Genomic DNA, 17987 nt, shown 5'->3' with positions numbered 1-17987 from the left:
GAATCGCACTCCTGTATCAATCTCTGATATGATAGATAACGGACTGGTCCAGGTCGGGGAAAACGTATATCCGACAACCCGCGGCTGTTACATTGATCGATAACACGACAGTAGTATCGCTCTATTGCTCTTGGCAGTAGAAGGGGGTCAATTCCGGCCATCCCAAGTGGTTTGAACGAGGCAAAGGGCAAACTCGCCACTGATAGAGAGAATAGGGGTGTGGTTGTTTGGTAGATAGCTATATTCTGGCTATTGGCCTGTATTCCTCGCTTGGAAAAAACTTGCGTTTTCACTGGTTAGGTTGATGTAATGGATCTGCCAATTTGAACGACTTTTGCAATGGTCATCTTAGTCGATGTTCAATACGACCGAATCGACAGATTTTGTACCTCCACTGTGACCGGGAAAGCCGGCCGGGGAGAAAGACGACGACTGCTGCACGAGGGTCACCACCATGGCCAGTCTTGAAAAGGGAGAGTGAGATTGGTGGACTAGTCACAAGAGTGAAGCCTTAGCCACGGAATGGCTCGGAGGTAAAGGATTCCTGGAGTAATGAAGTCCAGTGCCAACATAGCAACGAAAGAGACGCCCAAACACCCCTCTGGTCCGGCATTCACACATGAATAACCTGCTGAACGTGAGGATAAACTTGTACCAGGCGGTCCCAAAACTCTGGATGATCCGTGATGGCCACCTGCGGATCCCAAGCCATTGCCACAAATACAGTATCGACTCCGGCGCCAATCGGAGTCATGAAAATTTGGCATACTTGCAACCCGATGAGGAAGGAGAATGCCATGATAACAGGCGTGAAGGTGCGGCCGTCGTTGTAAGCCGGGTGAGTATATTCCAGCCAGAGATAGGACAGGAGAGCGCAAAGGTAGGCCACGAAGACAGATCCCATGGTCAGGACCGGGCCGACCAGGCAGTCGTTGACCAAGGCATCAATTCCTCGATCCTTCATCATGTGCCAGGTGTCTTTGGCCGCGGCAATGTACGGCTTGCCGTAGAGCGCAATATGAGAGAACGCATATCTATTGATAAACGTGACAAGCCAGTTCAGACAGCCAATGATGCAGCCAAGGATGCAGAACATGATGGAGCCAACGATGTTTCCATCAGAGGCCTCTTGCTGCTGAGCAATACTGCAGGCCTGGCGAAGCATGTTGATGATGGCGACAACGAGGCTGCCAAACGATATCGATCCGAAGGAATATGTTGTAGCCCGCCTCAGAGCGCCGGAGGTCGCGCCGGAAGGGATGCCGCCGGGTGTTCCTGCACAGAAATACCAGCTACCATAGACTCCTGCAATCGTGGCATAGATGGTGTTTTTGATCCATTCTGTGATCCAGTAGCCGGCGAACGTGACGAACACGACCATTCCGATCACCTTCGCACTGGAACAGCTCGCATCGGCACAGGCTGGATTGGGGGTACTGCCGGGGTTGCTAGGCATGTAAGACACATAAATGGCGACGAGCGTGACGGAGTACCATGCAGCAAATGCCACACTGATGAGGCCTCCGACAAGGCTCACCAGAAATACATGTACCCTCCTCATCCTCGCAACATCCATGGTCTGCTGCAGCATTACCACCGCAAACGGAATGCGCGGGATCCAACTGATGAAGCAGATGATGGCGAAGACCGCAAAGATGGCGAATACAATACCAGCGCCCCATAGACGACGGTAGAGATAGTAGACTGCGGTAGCAACTGCCGACGCGCAGTTCAGTATGCCAGTGAGCCACACGAATTGTTTTGTAAACGCCCGTGCCGACAGGAAATACACCCAGGAAAAGGCGAAAGCGACGCAGAGGACGAAGGCAAAGAGAATGATCGTGTTGGTGTCTAGCGAGAAGTCATTGGCGCCCCCATAGATTCCGCCACCATTGAAGGTATGGTATTTGGAGTATCGGTAGAGAGTGAGGCCTGAGACAGCGACGAACCCGCAAAATGTTGCGATCAGCTACGAGACAGTCAGTCGCGTGAAGTAAGCACCAAATGCGTTGAAGTGTACACACCAGTAGCCCTGCCCAGAGGTCATTGAATTTCGGCTTTTGAATCTTGAATGTGTCCTGGAAGCTCTGCTTGTCGTCTTGCGGGGGGACAAAGCTGGCGCCATAAGTAGGGGGCTGATGGGTGTACTTTGGTTCTTGAGGTGGGTAAGGCTGCGGTGGTGCTTGATATTGCTGTTGCTGTTGCTGACCTTGCTGGAGATGGGCTGGCGGCGGAGGATACTGTTGATAGCCCTGCTGTTGATATCCTTGTTGCTGATACGGGGCACCAGCAGCCGGATTCGGCTGGCTATTGTAGTAGTCGGCTGCTTGTCCCTGGTGGGCCATGACTGCGATGCTCTCTCCGCAACAATATATTGGCGAAGATGGAGAGACAGCCTGACTGCGAGCCGAACAGGCAGAGGCGCCAAAAAGCTGGAAGAAGGAGAAGAGGGACGAGGAGAAACTGGAATTAGTGTTACAGTATTACAGTATTAGAAGAAGATATGAAGAATGAGTGGGTGGTGATGGATGCTGGTTGTGATGGTGTTGTGGGACAGTGCAGCCAGCGATGTTGTGGTGATGCGGTCATTTATCAATTATTGTTGCTACGTGGAAACTTGTACTCTCTCTCTCTCTGTAGGCTAGATTTCAGCTTTCAGCTTGGATCTTGTTGCGTTGTTGTGGGTATGACAGGGCTCCCTAGCCCCAGGGTCTTGATGAGGGGCGGGATCTGTCCAGGTAAACGAAGCCTAAGGAGCCACCTACTGACGCCACAATTAAGCTTGATTTGACAAGCCGTCCAGTTGAAGCTTTTCGCTTCACGAGCCCATGGAGCCTCTCTTCCCCGTGAGGCCCATGCCCATGTGAAAGCCTGGAGACATGCCGCCAATGCTAACCTGGTATCTACGTAATCACTTCCATTCGCACAATCACAGCATCAAACGCCTTTCCCTCGCGACTCCAACATGTGTTGCTGTAAAGGGAGACGGAGGGGGGATCTGTGTCACAATACTGCCACTGCCACTGGCACAGTTTGCACAGGCACATAAGGTAACGTATTTCTTTATAAGCTTTATGAAGAGGTCCAGCTTCAGAACAGCTCCGCATCTATCCAAGGTAGGTACCTACCCTCTAGGTACCCACCGGTAGGCAAAGTATCTACATCATGGCCTAAAATACCTGCTACTCGTACTCCATATTCTTGCCTCACCGTGGATCATGAATCGGGGCCAAGAATGGATCTCGATTCATCCTTCATCCGTCATCCGTCGAGCCGTCTTCCTCGACCTTTTGTGTCACGATGAAGGATTTATCCGCTTGACTTTCCCTTGATTCTTCACATCACTTGCAGCGTCCACTTTGCGAATGCCATGGATAACCTTGCTGCGAGCCCGTCACGTCGCTAATCATCCGAACTGAAAGAGCTGACAGCAGGCCGTTCCCACATGGGCTCCTCGATCCGGCTGATCTGAATGAGCTCCAAGTTCTGAAAGCCCCAAGTTGAAGCTGATATGTCGACAACTGAGGGATTACAGTACCTCTTGTTGGTCTCTTGTGCGGCCTCTCTCCTCCCGCTCTCAACCCTTTTCCTACTCATCAACTACGCGTATATTTCATCCGCACCTCGGAACTCTGCTCGTCGGCACTTGATCAGCACACCAGGCTTCATTTCAAGAACCATCCTTATCACAGGGATCAATAGTCCGCAAGGACTCCGCTTGGCCAGAGCCTTCCATGAGACGGGCCATAATGTGGTGGGAGCCGACTACGAGCCGGGCGGCCTTCCCATGCCTGCCCGCTTTTCGCGATCATTGCGCCGTTTCTACCGCATGGACCTGCAGCCTGAAGAGAAACGGGTAGTCTCGTACATTGCAGCTCTGGTCCAGATTATAACGACTGAGCGGGTCGATATCTGGATCAACTGCACACGCAGCGCAGATCCCTTCATCGAAGCTCAAGCCAGGGAAATCATTGAGCAAGACACCAACTGCCGCTCCTTTGGTCTAAGCATGGCAGATGCCCCGTACTTTGCGACACGAGATGCCTTCCTTATGCACACCAAAAGTCTAGGCCTGCCTGTCCTGGAAACATACCTGGTAAGATCGAGAGACGAAGTGCACAGAGTGCTTCATAATTCTCAGAGAAGACGGAGATATCTGCTCCAAAGTCTCAACCCGGATGGAATTCCAGCCGAGTCCAGCAGGACCATGCTTCCCAGGAAGACGCCGAGCCAGACTTACAACACAGTTGCGCGCATCCCCATACAAAAAGCCAAACCATGGCGGTTGGAGCAGATCACGGAGGGTTTGAAGAGGTACTCTAGCTTTGCAATCATTGTCGAGCGGAATGTCATGGCCTTTGTCGCCAGTTATCCCACGGGCACGGGTGGCGCACAAGTCTTGGACAGCAAGTCGGCCCTGAACCAATCAATGTTGATGTTCATGCAAACGTTCGCCAGTAAACAACGCCCCGGGTTCAGCGCTCACCTCGGCGTCGACTTCTGCGTCGAGGAGCATGCCAATGTGTCTGGAGTGCTGGAAAACATCTTTCCAGTAAGTGTATCTGTCCACGCCCAGGCTGGGCTGCTTTTCTTCCAGGGTGCGGCCGGTTCAGCCCAATTGACTCGAGCATACCTGGCAAGCCTTCCATCCAGGGCCAAGGATGATGGCGATCAGCAACTGGGGTCTATTACTGTCGTCAAGCAAGACTCTTCCAATGCCGAGGTGGCCATGCCAAGCGCCAATACTTCTGGGATCTACTGCTTCGGTCAAGAATTGCTTCAACTTTGCCTGACGCCGCTGTTGGGAGTGCTTACTCGTGAAAAGAGCCTGATCGAGTGGTTTGGGACGCTGCAGTTGTTTCTCAGACACTTACTTTTCTGCCGGGATAACGAATACAGCTTCGAAGATCCGGTGCCCTTCTGGTGGGCTTACCAGGTCTACATTCCATTGCAACTTCTGATGACCCTGTATATGAGTATTCGCGGCTCATCACACGCGTGGCCGCATGATCCCGTGGAAGTATGCCCTCCCCAACAACTCGACGATGGCAGAAGTCATTCAGGGATCCAACCGACGAATCTTATACTTGGCCTTACGAATGGCGTGGAAAAGCGCAGCTCCTATCCAAGATATGCCGACCCCCAGACACAGCTGGCGCGAGACTACCTATCGGGAGAAATATAATCAGAACACAGTCTACTTGGGGAAATCTATTGGAAAGAAGCAGGCTGGAGTAATTTACGTTACTGGAGATGGGACCACCTCCGTCTCCTGAGCTTTCTATTAGCAGCAACAGAACCTGCGGCCCCACCTCGCATCACGACCTTTTAACCTTTTACAGGCACTCCAGCTGGTAGGAGGGGACGAGACCGGTTCTGTATAGGAGTCATCTCCTGAAGTCGTCGCCTACTCTGACTCCCAAGTTTCTTTCTCTCCATGACCTTATCGGGTAGTCGATAAGATCGTCGATAACATTTTCCTCCCATCGATAAGACATACAACCCCAGGTTTGCTTATCGATAAGATGAAATAGTTGTTTCATCAATATTTCCACTAGGAGTCAAGATAGACGACATCTCTGCCAGGCGGAGTACAGTGAGTGTGGTTATGAGCACAAGTCGGAGTTGAGGGGGTCACCACCTGCAAGATTTGGACCGCAAAAGTATTCCTGTAATGCTAAGGGCCTTTGCGACCTGAAATCGGTGTTGGAGAATCCGGCCGCGGTTCAGGCGGCGCTCCCACTTTTGCATACACGTACCTACTTCTTGCGGCTTGAATGAGAGCTCATCGTCTTCACAAGACTTGATCTGAAAGAAGCTAGCATGCAGCAAATGGCTCCGTTTGCAGCCACAAGGACAGCCTGAGGGAGACGGGAAAAGTACAACGAGTACTCGATAGACCTCTATCTCTGATCAAGCTAAAACCAGATCCACATCCTCGGTCTTCAACGCTTCCCACTCCTCCCTATCAAGACTGGCGGCCCCCAAGCGATATGCCAGTCCTCCCTTCCATTCTATCCAGAGTAACCGATACTTTTCACGGACTCTAAACCTGCCTATTGTAGTATACACCTTGGATCGGTAGATGGCGACCAGCTCCACGGGTCCCGCGCGGCCATAGGTGTCCTGTGGGAACATATCCAACTGCGCGTGGTTATGTAGATCCAGTGTCCCAATGACGAGACCATCTCGGGTGGCTCGAAGAGACATTGTGTTTTCTTTCAGTCCCTCGGATGCCCAAAGCTGAACTCCCTTGGTTCTGCAAAAGAGGTATGGCGTCTGCTCTGGAAGGAAAGTCTCCGTTGATTCCTGGATATCTCTGACCGGGAATGGATAGAACCATGCGTTCAGAGCGTCATCTTGACCGGCCAAGTTGGAGTGCTTGAAGACGTGATTCCCACATCCGTCGGGACAGAGGGGCGCTTCTTGGGTTGACGAGTTCGAGTTGCCGGTGGAGAGAGGAATCGAATCGTGACGACTCCAGCCTGCAGGTAGAGGTCGACTGTGATCCTTGTGCGCATTGCGCTCGTCGTACCAATGTGACCGAATTCTGCGTTTGAAATCTCCAGCCGGCGATTTGCTGGTGTACCACTTTGTTATGGGGATTGTTTCGGCGATCGTATGGAAACTAGGCATGATGCGTGGAGAATCGTCACAGCTAAAGTATACCGAGCCTTGCCAGCCCGTCCAGGACCAAGACGGCAGGGTAGATAATGTATCTTGGCCGTTTTGCTCTTGTTTTTGTTGTTTTTGGTATTGAGAATGAGTTCGGCGTCGCACATTGACAGCGCCCCAGCCCAGCCACCTGTCGAAAAACATTTCCGGCAGCCCATGGAGGAACCCGCCTTCAAAGGAACGGCTGAGAACAGAGAGAAGACCGGAAATACCAGGGAGAGCATCTTCGTCGTAACTGAGATGTCTTTTATTATAGTCGCAGATCAACTTACTGAGAGCTCTTGTGTCCGGAAAGCCAGCTAGCAGAATCTTGGTGTTGGCCAGTCCTGAGTCGTCAATGTACTCTTCGACTTTGGCGTCCAGTGTCGATTCTTCGTGCCATGCTTCACAATGGCACAGCCAATGTAGCTGCCTGTCGTTGAAGATGATACGTCGTGGGGACATTGCAAATTCCTGGTACGTCCACGCTCGATTGTGATATAATGTCCCCTCCGTCAGCTTGGAGATACTGGATTCGCGGGTGACAAGCTGGTCAGCTCCAAAGGGTAGTACCCTCTGATGCAGATCGCGAGGGACAGAAACGCCTTGGAGCCCTTGGATCCCATCCTGAGAATCCCCGTCCGTGGCGACAATGGTCACTGCAGCACTGGCATAGATCGCTGCCATCAATTTCAACTGTCTGGCAGTGGCCTCTGCGTTGCTGTGGACAATACAGAGCTCGTCTATCCAGAGATATCGCTCGCCCAACACACAAGTCAGGTGCATTGCCTCTCGAGTAATCGGAGTCAGTGGGAATGGCATGCCAGGGTCATCCAAAATACCGGGGCTCTGGAGCTTCAGGATGGTATCATCATCCATTTTGTATCCTTGACGGTTGCCGTATCTATAGCTCAACGCAACAAAGGCGGTAGGGGTATTTTCATGGTGGCCTCGGACAATGCATCTTTGTTGAACATCAATTAGCCAATCTGGTTGGGTTGGCTTGATCTTCAATGGGTTCTCGCATCTGCTCCCGTGCAGAGAAATGCATCGGTCCTTCCAACCTTGGATGACTCCCACATTGACCCAGTTCTGATCCAGAATCCGTCCAGCCCCGAGGTGAATCGGTGATGGAGCCTGTCGAACGAGTAGAAGTTGCCAACTATCGTAGCACCCCGTCATAAACTTGTCAGTTAGTACCCATACGCACCCGCCCAATTTCACGATCGAACCCTTGCTAGCCTCTGTGTCTTGTAGATACATGAAGTCATCATACTCTTGTATTGGCGCCGTGCCTCCAGCCTGTGTCCCACGGCAGTAGTCCCAGAACTGTCGGACCAAGCTCTTGTGCTCCGAGCACGGAGAGGCAAGGGCTTCTTCGAAAGTTCCGAGATTCACGTAGATGTGTCCAGTTTGTGCGTCAGCGAACCGCAGCCGAAGGCTCTTACATAGGTTGCAATTGAAAGGGAATTCGGAGGGCGCCATTTTAAATGCGATCGCAGTAGACGCACTGAATTTCTGGGGAAACATCGGACTGAATTGATTTCAATAGAATTGAACTGCACCTGCTTAATCATCTGGGAGCTCTCGCCTATATCTTTCACGAGGGCTGGTACGATCTTATGTCGGGCATTGATCGCATGGATGGCTCTGCCGGACTGTACACCGGTCCATGCAGGCTTCCTTTCAGGTTGCGCAAAAGCACATCGCCCATTGTTTCATTGCAGCAAACTCGGATTGCTCGGTTTCATCACCGGTGGATAATCGAATACGAACAAAGTCCCCCCAAGTATGTATTTACCGCAGAATAGACAGTTGATGCGATTCCCGACAGGCAACAAGTCAAGATGTGATTTTGAGAGAACTTACCGGTGCCTCCTGCCATGCAATGCCTCCTGACGCTTAACCCTCAACCTTCTGCATCCATGAACCACGAACTTCGATCAGAAATAACAGCGCACAGTGCAGAGGACGAATCCTATAATGCCCAACCCATCGACCGACGACTGTTTCATCACCTGTCACCAGCTAAGTATGCTCAGAACGGATCATGCCGTGATCGATGTCGTCCCTGTTGCACAAAGATTGAACGGAGCCTGTAAATGGGACCACGAAGCATAGACCCCGGTCGACGCTCAACCGAAATTTTCAACGGATAACGCAGGAACAAATCCCCCAAAGACAAGGAGTGGGTCAAGTGGTTGGTAACGACAATTCCTGACTGCTGTTGAAGGAGGGGTCCCCTGTGTCAGAGGGGAACACAGGTTTGCCGTGCGTTATACTGGATATACGTACCTGCTGGCCACCGGCAAAAGCGGCTTAGCACGACCACAACAGCTGATATGTCAATCGACACTGCAGGAAAGGACCTCGCATCTTGCGATGCCGCGACTCGGCGTCCCTTTCAAGTTCAGCCCGTGGCATGGGGAACATGCATTCGAGACCTTTTGTTATCACACTTCAGCACTGCAAATGTCTCAAATCGGCGATCAAATAAGGCAAAATACGAGGAGCGTCGAGCATACAAGGTCCCCAGAAAATCCCCCAGGATTTGTTCGTGATGGACCGGTGTCACCCTAGAGGTCAAGCTAGAGATCGTAGGCTAAGGAAACTACGGACCGCTCGGCATACTAGTACCTACCTAGGTAGGCACTCTAGAAGACAGGGAGGACCATTTGACCTTGTGGTTAGGTAATAGGTGGCTGCAGTGGCGCCCAGCAGGCCAGTCCCGATCCAGGCGATCACCCCATGATCCATCCAGAATGAAAGAAGTTGGGGGTGGCCTGTGCAGAGTGCGTGCTGGGTCCACGACTTCTAGGTCGCCCAAACGAGCGTGACATTGGGACCAATTTAGGAGAGGGAGAAGAAAAAGAAACGACGCCGAAGAATGTGGCTGGCTGATGTGTCACCCAAAAGAGATCGCGGCATGTCAGTCGACTAGTTGAGGCGTTGGAGGGTCGAGAAATAAGTCCCTCTGCTCTTCAATCTTCATGCAGGCGGAGGGTGGCACGATGCAAGGGCAACATCCTTCACAAGAAGAAAGAAAAAGACGTGGGCAGGAATAGCAGGGTCTGGCATGAGCTATTTCTTCAATCCCCCGTGTCCGCCTAGTAAGGTACTCAGGTCTGGCAGCCAACCACGGTGTACTGCTACATACCTATCTACCTTGTACCTTTCTCTTCACTTCTCACCAAATCGTCACCCCCTTTTCTTGGATCCCAGTGCAGTGGCTGAGGAAAACCTTCCAGAAACATGTCAGATGTGTCAAGACTCAAGCCGTCTTCAAGCACTGCTGTGATGGCAGGCACGGCCAACTTCCAAGATTGGTTCAAGCTGATCAGCTGGCCGCGTGGTTGATTGACAGACAAAGCTGGTCAGCTGGCGAGAGAGGCTCCCCGTGCGGTCTCTACACAGAGTTCCGACAACTAGTCAAGGGCTTTCTCAATGACCTTGGTTGGCACGACGATGGATCTTGGTGTGCTCACAAGCAATGTCACACTGTCACACACAACAAGGTGATACAAAATACACTAGGCAGGACCCTGATGCCAGAGTACGAAGGAGTGGAGGCGAGTCATCAAAGCCACGCCCTTGGGTCTGCGTTCTCACACGGCTGCCAGATGGAGCTGAACCGATCGATGCAACGATCGAACGGCCAGCAACATTCCTAATCTGGATTCTGGACGAGGGAACGAAGACTCGCCAAGGCTCACAGGTTACAGACATCAGTACATTATGGGAAGCAGAGACCAAGGAACCACAGCACAGGTCCAGCTGGACCGAATGAAGCCGAGGGTTCTGACAGGTCAATACAAGATCTGGAAAAGGCACCCGAGCTGAAACTTGAAAGGAGGTTTCTACAAGAGCAGAAACCATGCGAGGGCCCGAGGCCCGTGTATGAAACTATTCAGCACGGACGGCAATGGCATTGGGACTTTGGCACAAAGTCGAGACTCTGGGATGGTTTCGCTACAACTAAGGTATGCCCTCCACGTTTGTTATATACTAGGTTTGTGGTTCCTTGGTATCGGCTTCTAGACTGCAGGGTCCCTGCTTTTTATGAAGGCAATCGAGGTGTCCCAGGCCACCTTTTCAGTTTACCTTATGCTTCCTGGTACTCATTCTCGGCATACCAGGGGGACGTGCATCCGGTGATACTGGTATCGTGTTTGAAGCATTATTTGCTTTCCATTCCCTCCGGCGATCTTATCACCTGAGGTTTCACAGAGACTGAATGACACTTTAGTTGGGTGTCATTAGTAGTTACGAGAGGGTGGGCATTGTTGGAACTTCAATCAAGAGGCGACTTGGCTACCTAGGTAGTAGGTACCTTACCTCGGATAAAAAGTGATGACGCTTTCCATTTCGACAGCAGACCTCTAATCTTTGGCGGTGATCAAAAGAGAGAAGAGAGTTCCGGGTCATATGGCCGATCGATCTGCAGTGGCCGAGGGCCAATCTTCATCTCTAATCTATAATCTCCTAGGATCCCTGGTCATGTTCTGAATCGTGATTCCCAACCATGTCTATATCTAGATAGGTACCTGACTTTTACGCAGGGGATGCATGGTGGATCGTATGGTATGCGCAAGGCACGGGCATGGCGGAGGTAGTTTCCGAAGAGAAGAGGACTCGGAGGACGTGAGGAAAGGGGCATATGATCGCGACTCAGGACTACACAAACGGAAGAGCCTCGAAAAGGTCGTTAGTGGTCATGGGTAGGACAACTGGTCATAAGACCCAGGTTCATGAGTGAGTGGATGAAGAAGTCTGTAACCGAGGTACCTCATGTGGTGGTTGTCAAGCCATGTCACAGACAATGTGTGAAAAGTAGAGATAGTAGGAGCGTTAGAGAAGGTAGAACGAGTAGACAGTAGAGTAGAATAGGTATAGAATAGTCATGACTATCAGATAGACCCAAGTCAAACGTCGGGTCTGGTCAAGACGCAGGGCCATCTACCTGGACCCTGGGGTATTTCTATGTTCGTCGTCTGCTCTTTGGGACAATTCAATATGAAAATGGAAGAGACATAGAGTTTCTTCTTCCCTCAGCCTTTGGAGCCATGGCAATCGAGTAGAATGCCGCTCCTGCCACGTCGGATAGTGGAGAGATGAGATGAAAGAATAGAAGAAAAGATCAAATGAAATCAAATATGCATCCACGCAGTGCATTGTATTGCATCCCCCATCATGTTGTGTCATCAGCCATTTCAAACATATAACCCTTTGCATAGGTCTGGTTGTCCCATATCATACTATCCTGTTCCCATTCCCAATTCCAGTCCCATGTCCATGTCCTATCCATACCCATATCCCACATCCCATATCCCATAGCTTATAGTTCATAGTTCATAGTTCATAGTTCACAGTGCGTACCAACACCGACACCAAGCTCAAGCTCAAGCTCAAGCTCAATCTCTTTCCCAATGCCATAGGCAACCAGTCATCTTGACCACACTGAACAGTCTTGTACGATGGCGACAACGACAACAACCAATGCCCGTCGTTCTTCCCAGAATCCATGCATAGCGACGACAACAACAGTAGGCGGACATATGCAGTTTCTCTCTAGTCCCCAATCTGTAGCAAATGCTTCAACTTGCTAATTCATTCCGCAATATTGGACAAGATTGCCGGAACCAACCCAAACAACTCCGAAAACACGCTTTTGTTGGACTCGGTGGCTCCAAAAGTACTGTAGGTCATGTTCAAGAATAGAGTAAGAGGAGAGAGGCTGTGAAGATCCGTTTTGTTTCTTAGTTCTGTATTAATTAAAGTGGTGATGAAGGAGTTAGGACTTGGCACAAGCTTTGAACTCGTCGTTGCCTTGCATGGAGACTCGTCTTCGTAGGGTCCTGGTCTGGTCGAACGATCCGACATAGTCCTTGAGATCGTTCTGAGCCTGTTCAGAGATCTTGGGACTGTGGGGCCTGGAACTTAGAGACATGGCTAGAGAGTTGGAAGAGGAAGTTCGGTGCAAAGAGAAGTCGTAGGCCGGAGGCAGATAGAGACCGGTGGAAGGAAAGGCCATGGAGGATCGTTGTGACGCAGAGCCGTGAGTACTTGTGTAACCCGATAACGAGGACGTCACTGGACTCGACTCGGCCAGGGCGAAGTCATCCAGCTGGGTAAGACGACATGCCGAGGAACAGAAGGCGGTACCGTTGGTCTGGCGATCGCAGGACAAGCAGAAGTCTCCGAGAAGGAAATCCATGTTTGGTACGACTCTGGTCGACGGAGAATAGGCCGCTCAAGGGCAACTGAGCAAAGGTAGTGGTGGAGGGCGATATATATGTCGGGCAAAACCTGGTGGACTTGGTGCAACACACTCTGGGTGTGTGGTACGTAGGGTGTGTGAGAGCGTATGTATCCCCCTCACTGAATCTCTCTGTGTGTGGCAGGAATGGTATGTCGAGAGCAATGGAGGGTCACGCAGACCAGTATTGTATCTCCTCCTCCGACCAAAATGACGCTCGATGAGTACGTATTCTCGATCGAGAGGGTGTGGAGCAAGTAATATCTCTCTCCCACACTCAGGCTCGGAGGATGGTGGTGTGCCAGGCGGGGGATGACTCGGTTTGATGCTACTGTCGAAGGGTATCGATCAGACTTGGGAGGCCTGGGTGAGAGTGTGAGTGTGAATGTGTGTGGCTCTGGTCATGAGGGAGAAGAATGATGTTCACAGAAAGGGAAAGGCAGAGATAAAGAGCATGCAGCATGTAGGTACCTGGTGGTAGGATGCTGCCTCGAAAGGGTTTGGGTTTGGGGTGCAGTGAGTTTAGGTGCTTGCCCTTGGGTATGGCGTCTAGTGGAGAGGCAAAAGGATGGGCGCCGGGATGAGCCAGAGGTGTGCCTGATGTGGTATGGCGCAGGGTCACTGGGATGGTGGCCGCAGCCCACAGCCATGCTAACAAGGCTAACAGCGCCCCTAATACCACTCGAGTTTAGGCGGTGGTCAGAAAAATAAGAGGGGTAAAACCTCTTCCCTGCAAGGGCCCCCATGTTTTCTTCGCGCCCACTAACTACAGTTCAGGGTTGGGAGAGCAAGTCGCAGCTTGTCTTAGGCACTGACAGCCTAGTCCTGCCAACTCGTGTGGTCAAGACTGCCGCACAATACAAGTGGTGGTGGATCGATCAATCGTTCACGCCACAACTTCTATCCACTCCTCGTGTCCTCCTCTTTCTGCCAACTCGCTCACTCCACGCTGCCTCACGTTCTGGGTCCTCACTCTTTCGCCTCCCATCAGTACACCAGTCACCAGCTCTACCAGTCGATGCAGACTCGGAAATTTTCAGAATTTCCCTCTCTCCCTGCCCTGGCTTTCACCGGGCACTGCACAACAGGAGCCTGCCATACGCAGCTACCGTCAACCTACGTTCCTCCCCGGTCCTCTCCAGACGCAGCCTAGACACACCAGCCCCCAATTAGCGAACTGACCTCCGTCGACCACCTCCGTCGCGGGCTCTCCTGCAGCTAAAGCAAGAGCCCTTACGAACATGGGCTAGGGAGTCCGCCATAACCTCCCTTCGGCCAATTCCATGTAATCAAGGCACCATCCAATCTGGCTTCAGCCTGCAAGCAGCCGCTTCCTGGTTGCAACGCCAGGAGAACAGGCCAAACATCAGGTGTGCACCAGCCATGGATGGACGTGCATCTCTCCAACACAATGCATCATGTCTCAAGCACAATGATGCTACCACATTGTCAGAGAATTGGCTGTAGCATAGTATGAGACACGCATTATTTCCTCCATCTCACATATAACACACCAGACATGAATACTCCACACACTCTTGACGGACACAGTCCTAGTTGAAACGTCCCATTGGTTTGATGTACCGCTGGACTCGTCACGAGCAGGCTGGCTCTTTTAGATGATTGCTCAGCCCTAAGGATGCTTACCTGGCCTGATCTTATGGGCAACTCTCCGAAATCTGGTCATGTCTGTCGTTTGCCCCCAGCTTATCAGACGCTGTTGGCTCAACTTTGGTGATGTACTAGGTTACGAAGAGAATGGGAACGTGCTAACGACTTATCGTACCCCAAAATTCCCGCTGTCCTGCTGGGGCTATCTCCAGACCATAGCTTGCAGTTTGACACCGGCCCAGGCCTGTCACTGATGGGGCTCTATCCCGCACCAAGCAAATTTGCATCTTGGGGCTTGCCAACAGCCTCCTTAGCCCATGCACCGAGGCGATAACCCTCGTCGGGTGTGCATTGAGAGCGTGGGGGGTTATGTCCTTCTGTATGGCTGGATCACACCACCGTTGCTGCAGGGCCTTTTCCCCCTGGGTTGGGCAACATTGAAATCTTCCTGGCAGCAATGCGGAATTTGTACAGGAGCACAGATCAAGAAAGAGCGACACAACAGGCGAAATGGCAGCAAAGAAGCAAATTCTTCACCTGGACTTTTCTTGAAAATACCCGGTCCTAGCCGTCAGCAGGAATAGTACCACGTTTCGGACAGCTTTCTGGAATGACTGGCCCTGGTTCGGTATCGTTGTACTGTGGTACTGAGGGACATTCTTGGTCCGGCTCTCAGAATGCCCGCAACGACGTCAGCATACCATCTTCGGCCTCTGATGGAATTTCCATGCTAGGACCTCCAAGTCAAAGATTCGAATTGGTCGGTTCGATACCCACCAGAGTTCGACGGCCGACTGATCTCCCACTATGCAAAGGAATGGGCCGGTTAGCTACACGGTTGTCTGCAGTAGCTGTCCGTTCCTGGCCGTCTTATCAGTGGACTATGTCTGTGGTTGGCATCCTTCTCCACCTAGATTGCCCATGGGTCTCCAACGCTTCAAACATGACATGTGGCTGTTCTGGTGTAACTCGAGCACGGCCAGTGAACAGCTGCCTCGAACGATGACTTGTCGAGGGCAACACTCGAACTGCGTTGCTTGCTGCCGGGTCGGCGAAATCACCATCAAGCCTTGGTAACCCGTGGGCTCGATGATTGGTGGTAATGAAACGAATTCAGCGAGGGCGCGCTTCGGCTCGTTCGCGGGCATCCGCCAGCGTTGATGCAAAGGGTCTGTCCTGCTGCACGCTCCACCTTGTGGGTTCCCTTGACCTGGAGAACGTTGCTGCTGCTGCTGCTGCTGCTGCTGGCGAGCATAGTCGTTGTTGTTGACCCAGCTGACCTCTCAGGACCAAATATCAATTTCGCTAACGAATTCGACTTTGGCGCTTGAGCAGTCGGTCCATGTAGCCACGTCGAATCACGCTCGAGGCGCCCTCAGAGTCCTAGCAGCCTGCCACTTAGCCAAGCCAACTGCGAATCTTACAGGTCAGGTTGTGCAAACTGCTCTCGTGGCCAGTCTACCCCGCGTGGTATGCTGGTGCCCGCCATCACAAACTCGGAGCAGTGTTTCAGGTGCTCCTGGCAGGCTCTTCAAATCGCATCTCCACAATAGCACGAGTTGGCCTCCACCGTCAAATCGTGCCCAGTATCCACTGGGTCGCACATCTACAGATTACTCTCGTGAAGCAGAAAGAACTGTTTCACGCACTTACCACTGGCCCTTTGCACTTCTCTGATTTGCCGACAATAGCTCCCCACAACAGCGTGACCCAGCGATCTTCACTTTCAGATCAATTTTCAATTGGGGACAGTAGATGTGTCGGGTACCCATGATGTTCGTTTCGAACAAACTCATCGTGGCTATCGGACTATTTGCGCGTCTCTCATGGTGGCATGGCGCCGATCTATTGGTCTCGGTGCCAAACACGGACAGCTACCCGTTGCAGAGTTGCTGGCGTATTTCGGTGAGCCACAAAGAGGAAAGTCGACATGTTGTGCCGCAGTATTCGAGCAGGCATCTCGCATCTCATCAAAATCTTTTGTCTGGCTGTCACAATCTCCAGAGGCAAGCTCGGTCTGTTGGGTTATACATCCCACGCATCTGGTGAGGTAAGACTGCTCATACCCGCGCTATCCAGACGCCAGGCCCCATTCGATGGCCGACCCCTGAAGCGTAAAGCTTTCGGGGCGGACTAAGTCTGGTGATCGAGATGACTTCTCAGTCAACGGCCTCTGACTGGATGTGTTCAAGCACTTCGAAGCTTTCCTCAGACGGGCGATGGATGATGCCATACGGAGGAGACCCGCCACCCTTGGTTGGGTCAAGCTCGGACTGATTACCATCCTTCTTGTCAGCCCGACATGTTCAATGCCAATGATTCAATGGATCGCTTTGCGAAGTTCTCATAGAGCTTTGCGTTTTCAGGCCTGGATGTTGCATGGCCACCTATATCCTGATCAGCAATCGCAGGGTGCGAAGTGCCGCATGAGCCGTTGGCAGCTGGTTGACCCGGAACCGAAATCAACTATCCGACTTTCATTGTGTATGTTACTATCTGCCTATGGCGTGAGCTGAGTTGTTCGTTGCCAGACTGTACTAACTTAGGGGTCACTTCGGATGATTATCCCCGGACGGCGGCTACAGCCGTCGATGGACGAAACTGACCCTTGACTTTTGTGTCGTAGCCTTTCATACTGAAGATCACTTCAGTAAGTGGACTCTTGGAAGATCTTTCGAGGTCGAATGTCTCAACCAACGTGTGATTGTTCATCCATGGTGCAATGATCCGCATCAAGTGGCTAGTGGTGTTTGAAGAGCCTTGCATCCCGCCCAAATCCAGGCAAGAGGTGGGTGCCCCTCTCCTCGGATGGCTTGTCCCTCGGTACTCGTCTGTGAAGGCGAACTGGTGGGGAACTCTCTAAGGGTTGAGTATCATTGAGAACATCACCGTTCCTCTTGTCATGTACTACAAGCTGTCACAATCCAGGTACGTTGTGCAAGCAGCAGACGAAGTGCAGTGAGGGCTTTACATCCGCAATGAAATGCGTGCGTAGAGCACCTGAGGCGGTATTGCGCTAAACAGGTGCTCACCATCTTCCAACATGATCAAGAAGGGTATGTGACGAAAGCGACTTGCTTGCGACTGAATCTCTCTTTGATGAATGGTCCACTACCCAAGTTGCACGAGTCACTCGACATGTGGTGTGCCGGGGTACCCCTGCTGTAGCCGTTACAAGCTGGATATCCCTTCCGCTAGGATGAGACAATCCGGGTACGAACAAGCACAAACCGGTTCGGAAACGTATCTACAGCAGGAAACCTCCGATTGCGCAATTCTGGCTGTCACACTTCGCCAACACGAACGTCTCAAGTGACAACATGGTACAGACTTATCCTATCCCGAAACCTATAACCTTGTTTAGGAAGACCGACCTATGGATGTGAAACAAGAGAGCACAATCCGTTTGGTGTCGACCCAACTACACCTCCGGCTGTGACCTAAAGAGACAATCATCCCAACCGTC

General features: G+C 51.8%; 4 protein-coding genes across 4 annotated transcripts; 1 reads left to right on the top strand and 3 right to left on the bottom strand.

Annotated features, from left to right (window-relative positions):
* Positions 1 to 613: 613 nt before the first annotated feature.
* On the bottom strand, positions 614 to 2345 carry A1O1_07797 (uncharacterized protein; the record flags this gene model as incomplete). Its single annotated transcript, XM_007728663.1, has 2 exons — positions 614 to 1969; positions 2025 to 2345. The coding sequence occupies 2 exons, from the start codon at positions 2343 to 2345 to the stop codon at positions 614 to 616; spliced, it is 1677 nt and encodes a 558-aa protein (XP_007726853.1).
* A 1166-nt stretch (positions 2346 to 3511) lies between these two features.
* On the top strand, positions 3512 to 5185 carry A1O1_07796 (uncharacterized protein; the record flags this gene model as incomplete). Its single annotated transcript, XM_007728662.1, has 1 exon — positions 3512 to 5185. One exon carries the CDS (start codon positions 3512 to 3514, stop codon positions 5183 to 5185), a length of 1674 nt encoding a protein of 557 aa, XP_007726852.1.
* Positions 5186 to 5913: 728 nt separating this feature from the next.
* Positions 5914 to 8139, bottom strand: A1O1_07795 (uncharacterized protein; the record flags this gene model as incomplete). The annotated part of the gene is made up of 1 exon (XM_007728661.1): positions 5914 to 8139. One exon carries the CDS (start codon positions 8137 to 8139, stop codon positions 5914 to 5916), a length of 2226 nt encoding a protein of 741 aa, XP_007726851.1.
* Positions 8140 to 12445: 4306 nt separating this feature from the next.
* On the bottom strand, positions 12446 to 12868 carry A1O1_07794 (uncharacterized protein; the record flags this gene model as incomplete). Its single annotated transcript, XM_007728660.1, has 1 exon — positions 12446 to 12868. The coding sequence occupies one exon, from the start codon at positions 12866 to 12868 to the stop codon at positions 12446 to 12448; it is 423 nt and encodes a 140-aa protein (XP_007726850.1).
* Between the last annotated feature and the right edge of the window lie 5119 nt (positions 12869 to 17987).

This window comes from Capronia coronata (assembly GCF_000585585.1).
Source record: "Capronia coronata CBS 617.96 chromosome Unknown acBCG-supercont1.7, whole genome shotgun sequence".
Lineage (NCBI taxonomy): Eukaryota > Fungi > Ascomycota > Eurotiomycetes > Chaetothyriales > Herpotrichiellaceae > Capronia > Capronia coronata.
This window is presented reverse-complemented; position numbering and strand designations above follow the sequence as displayed.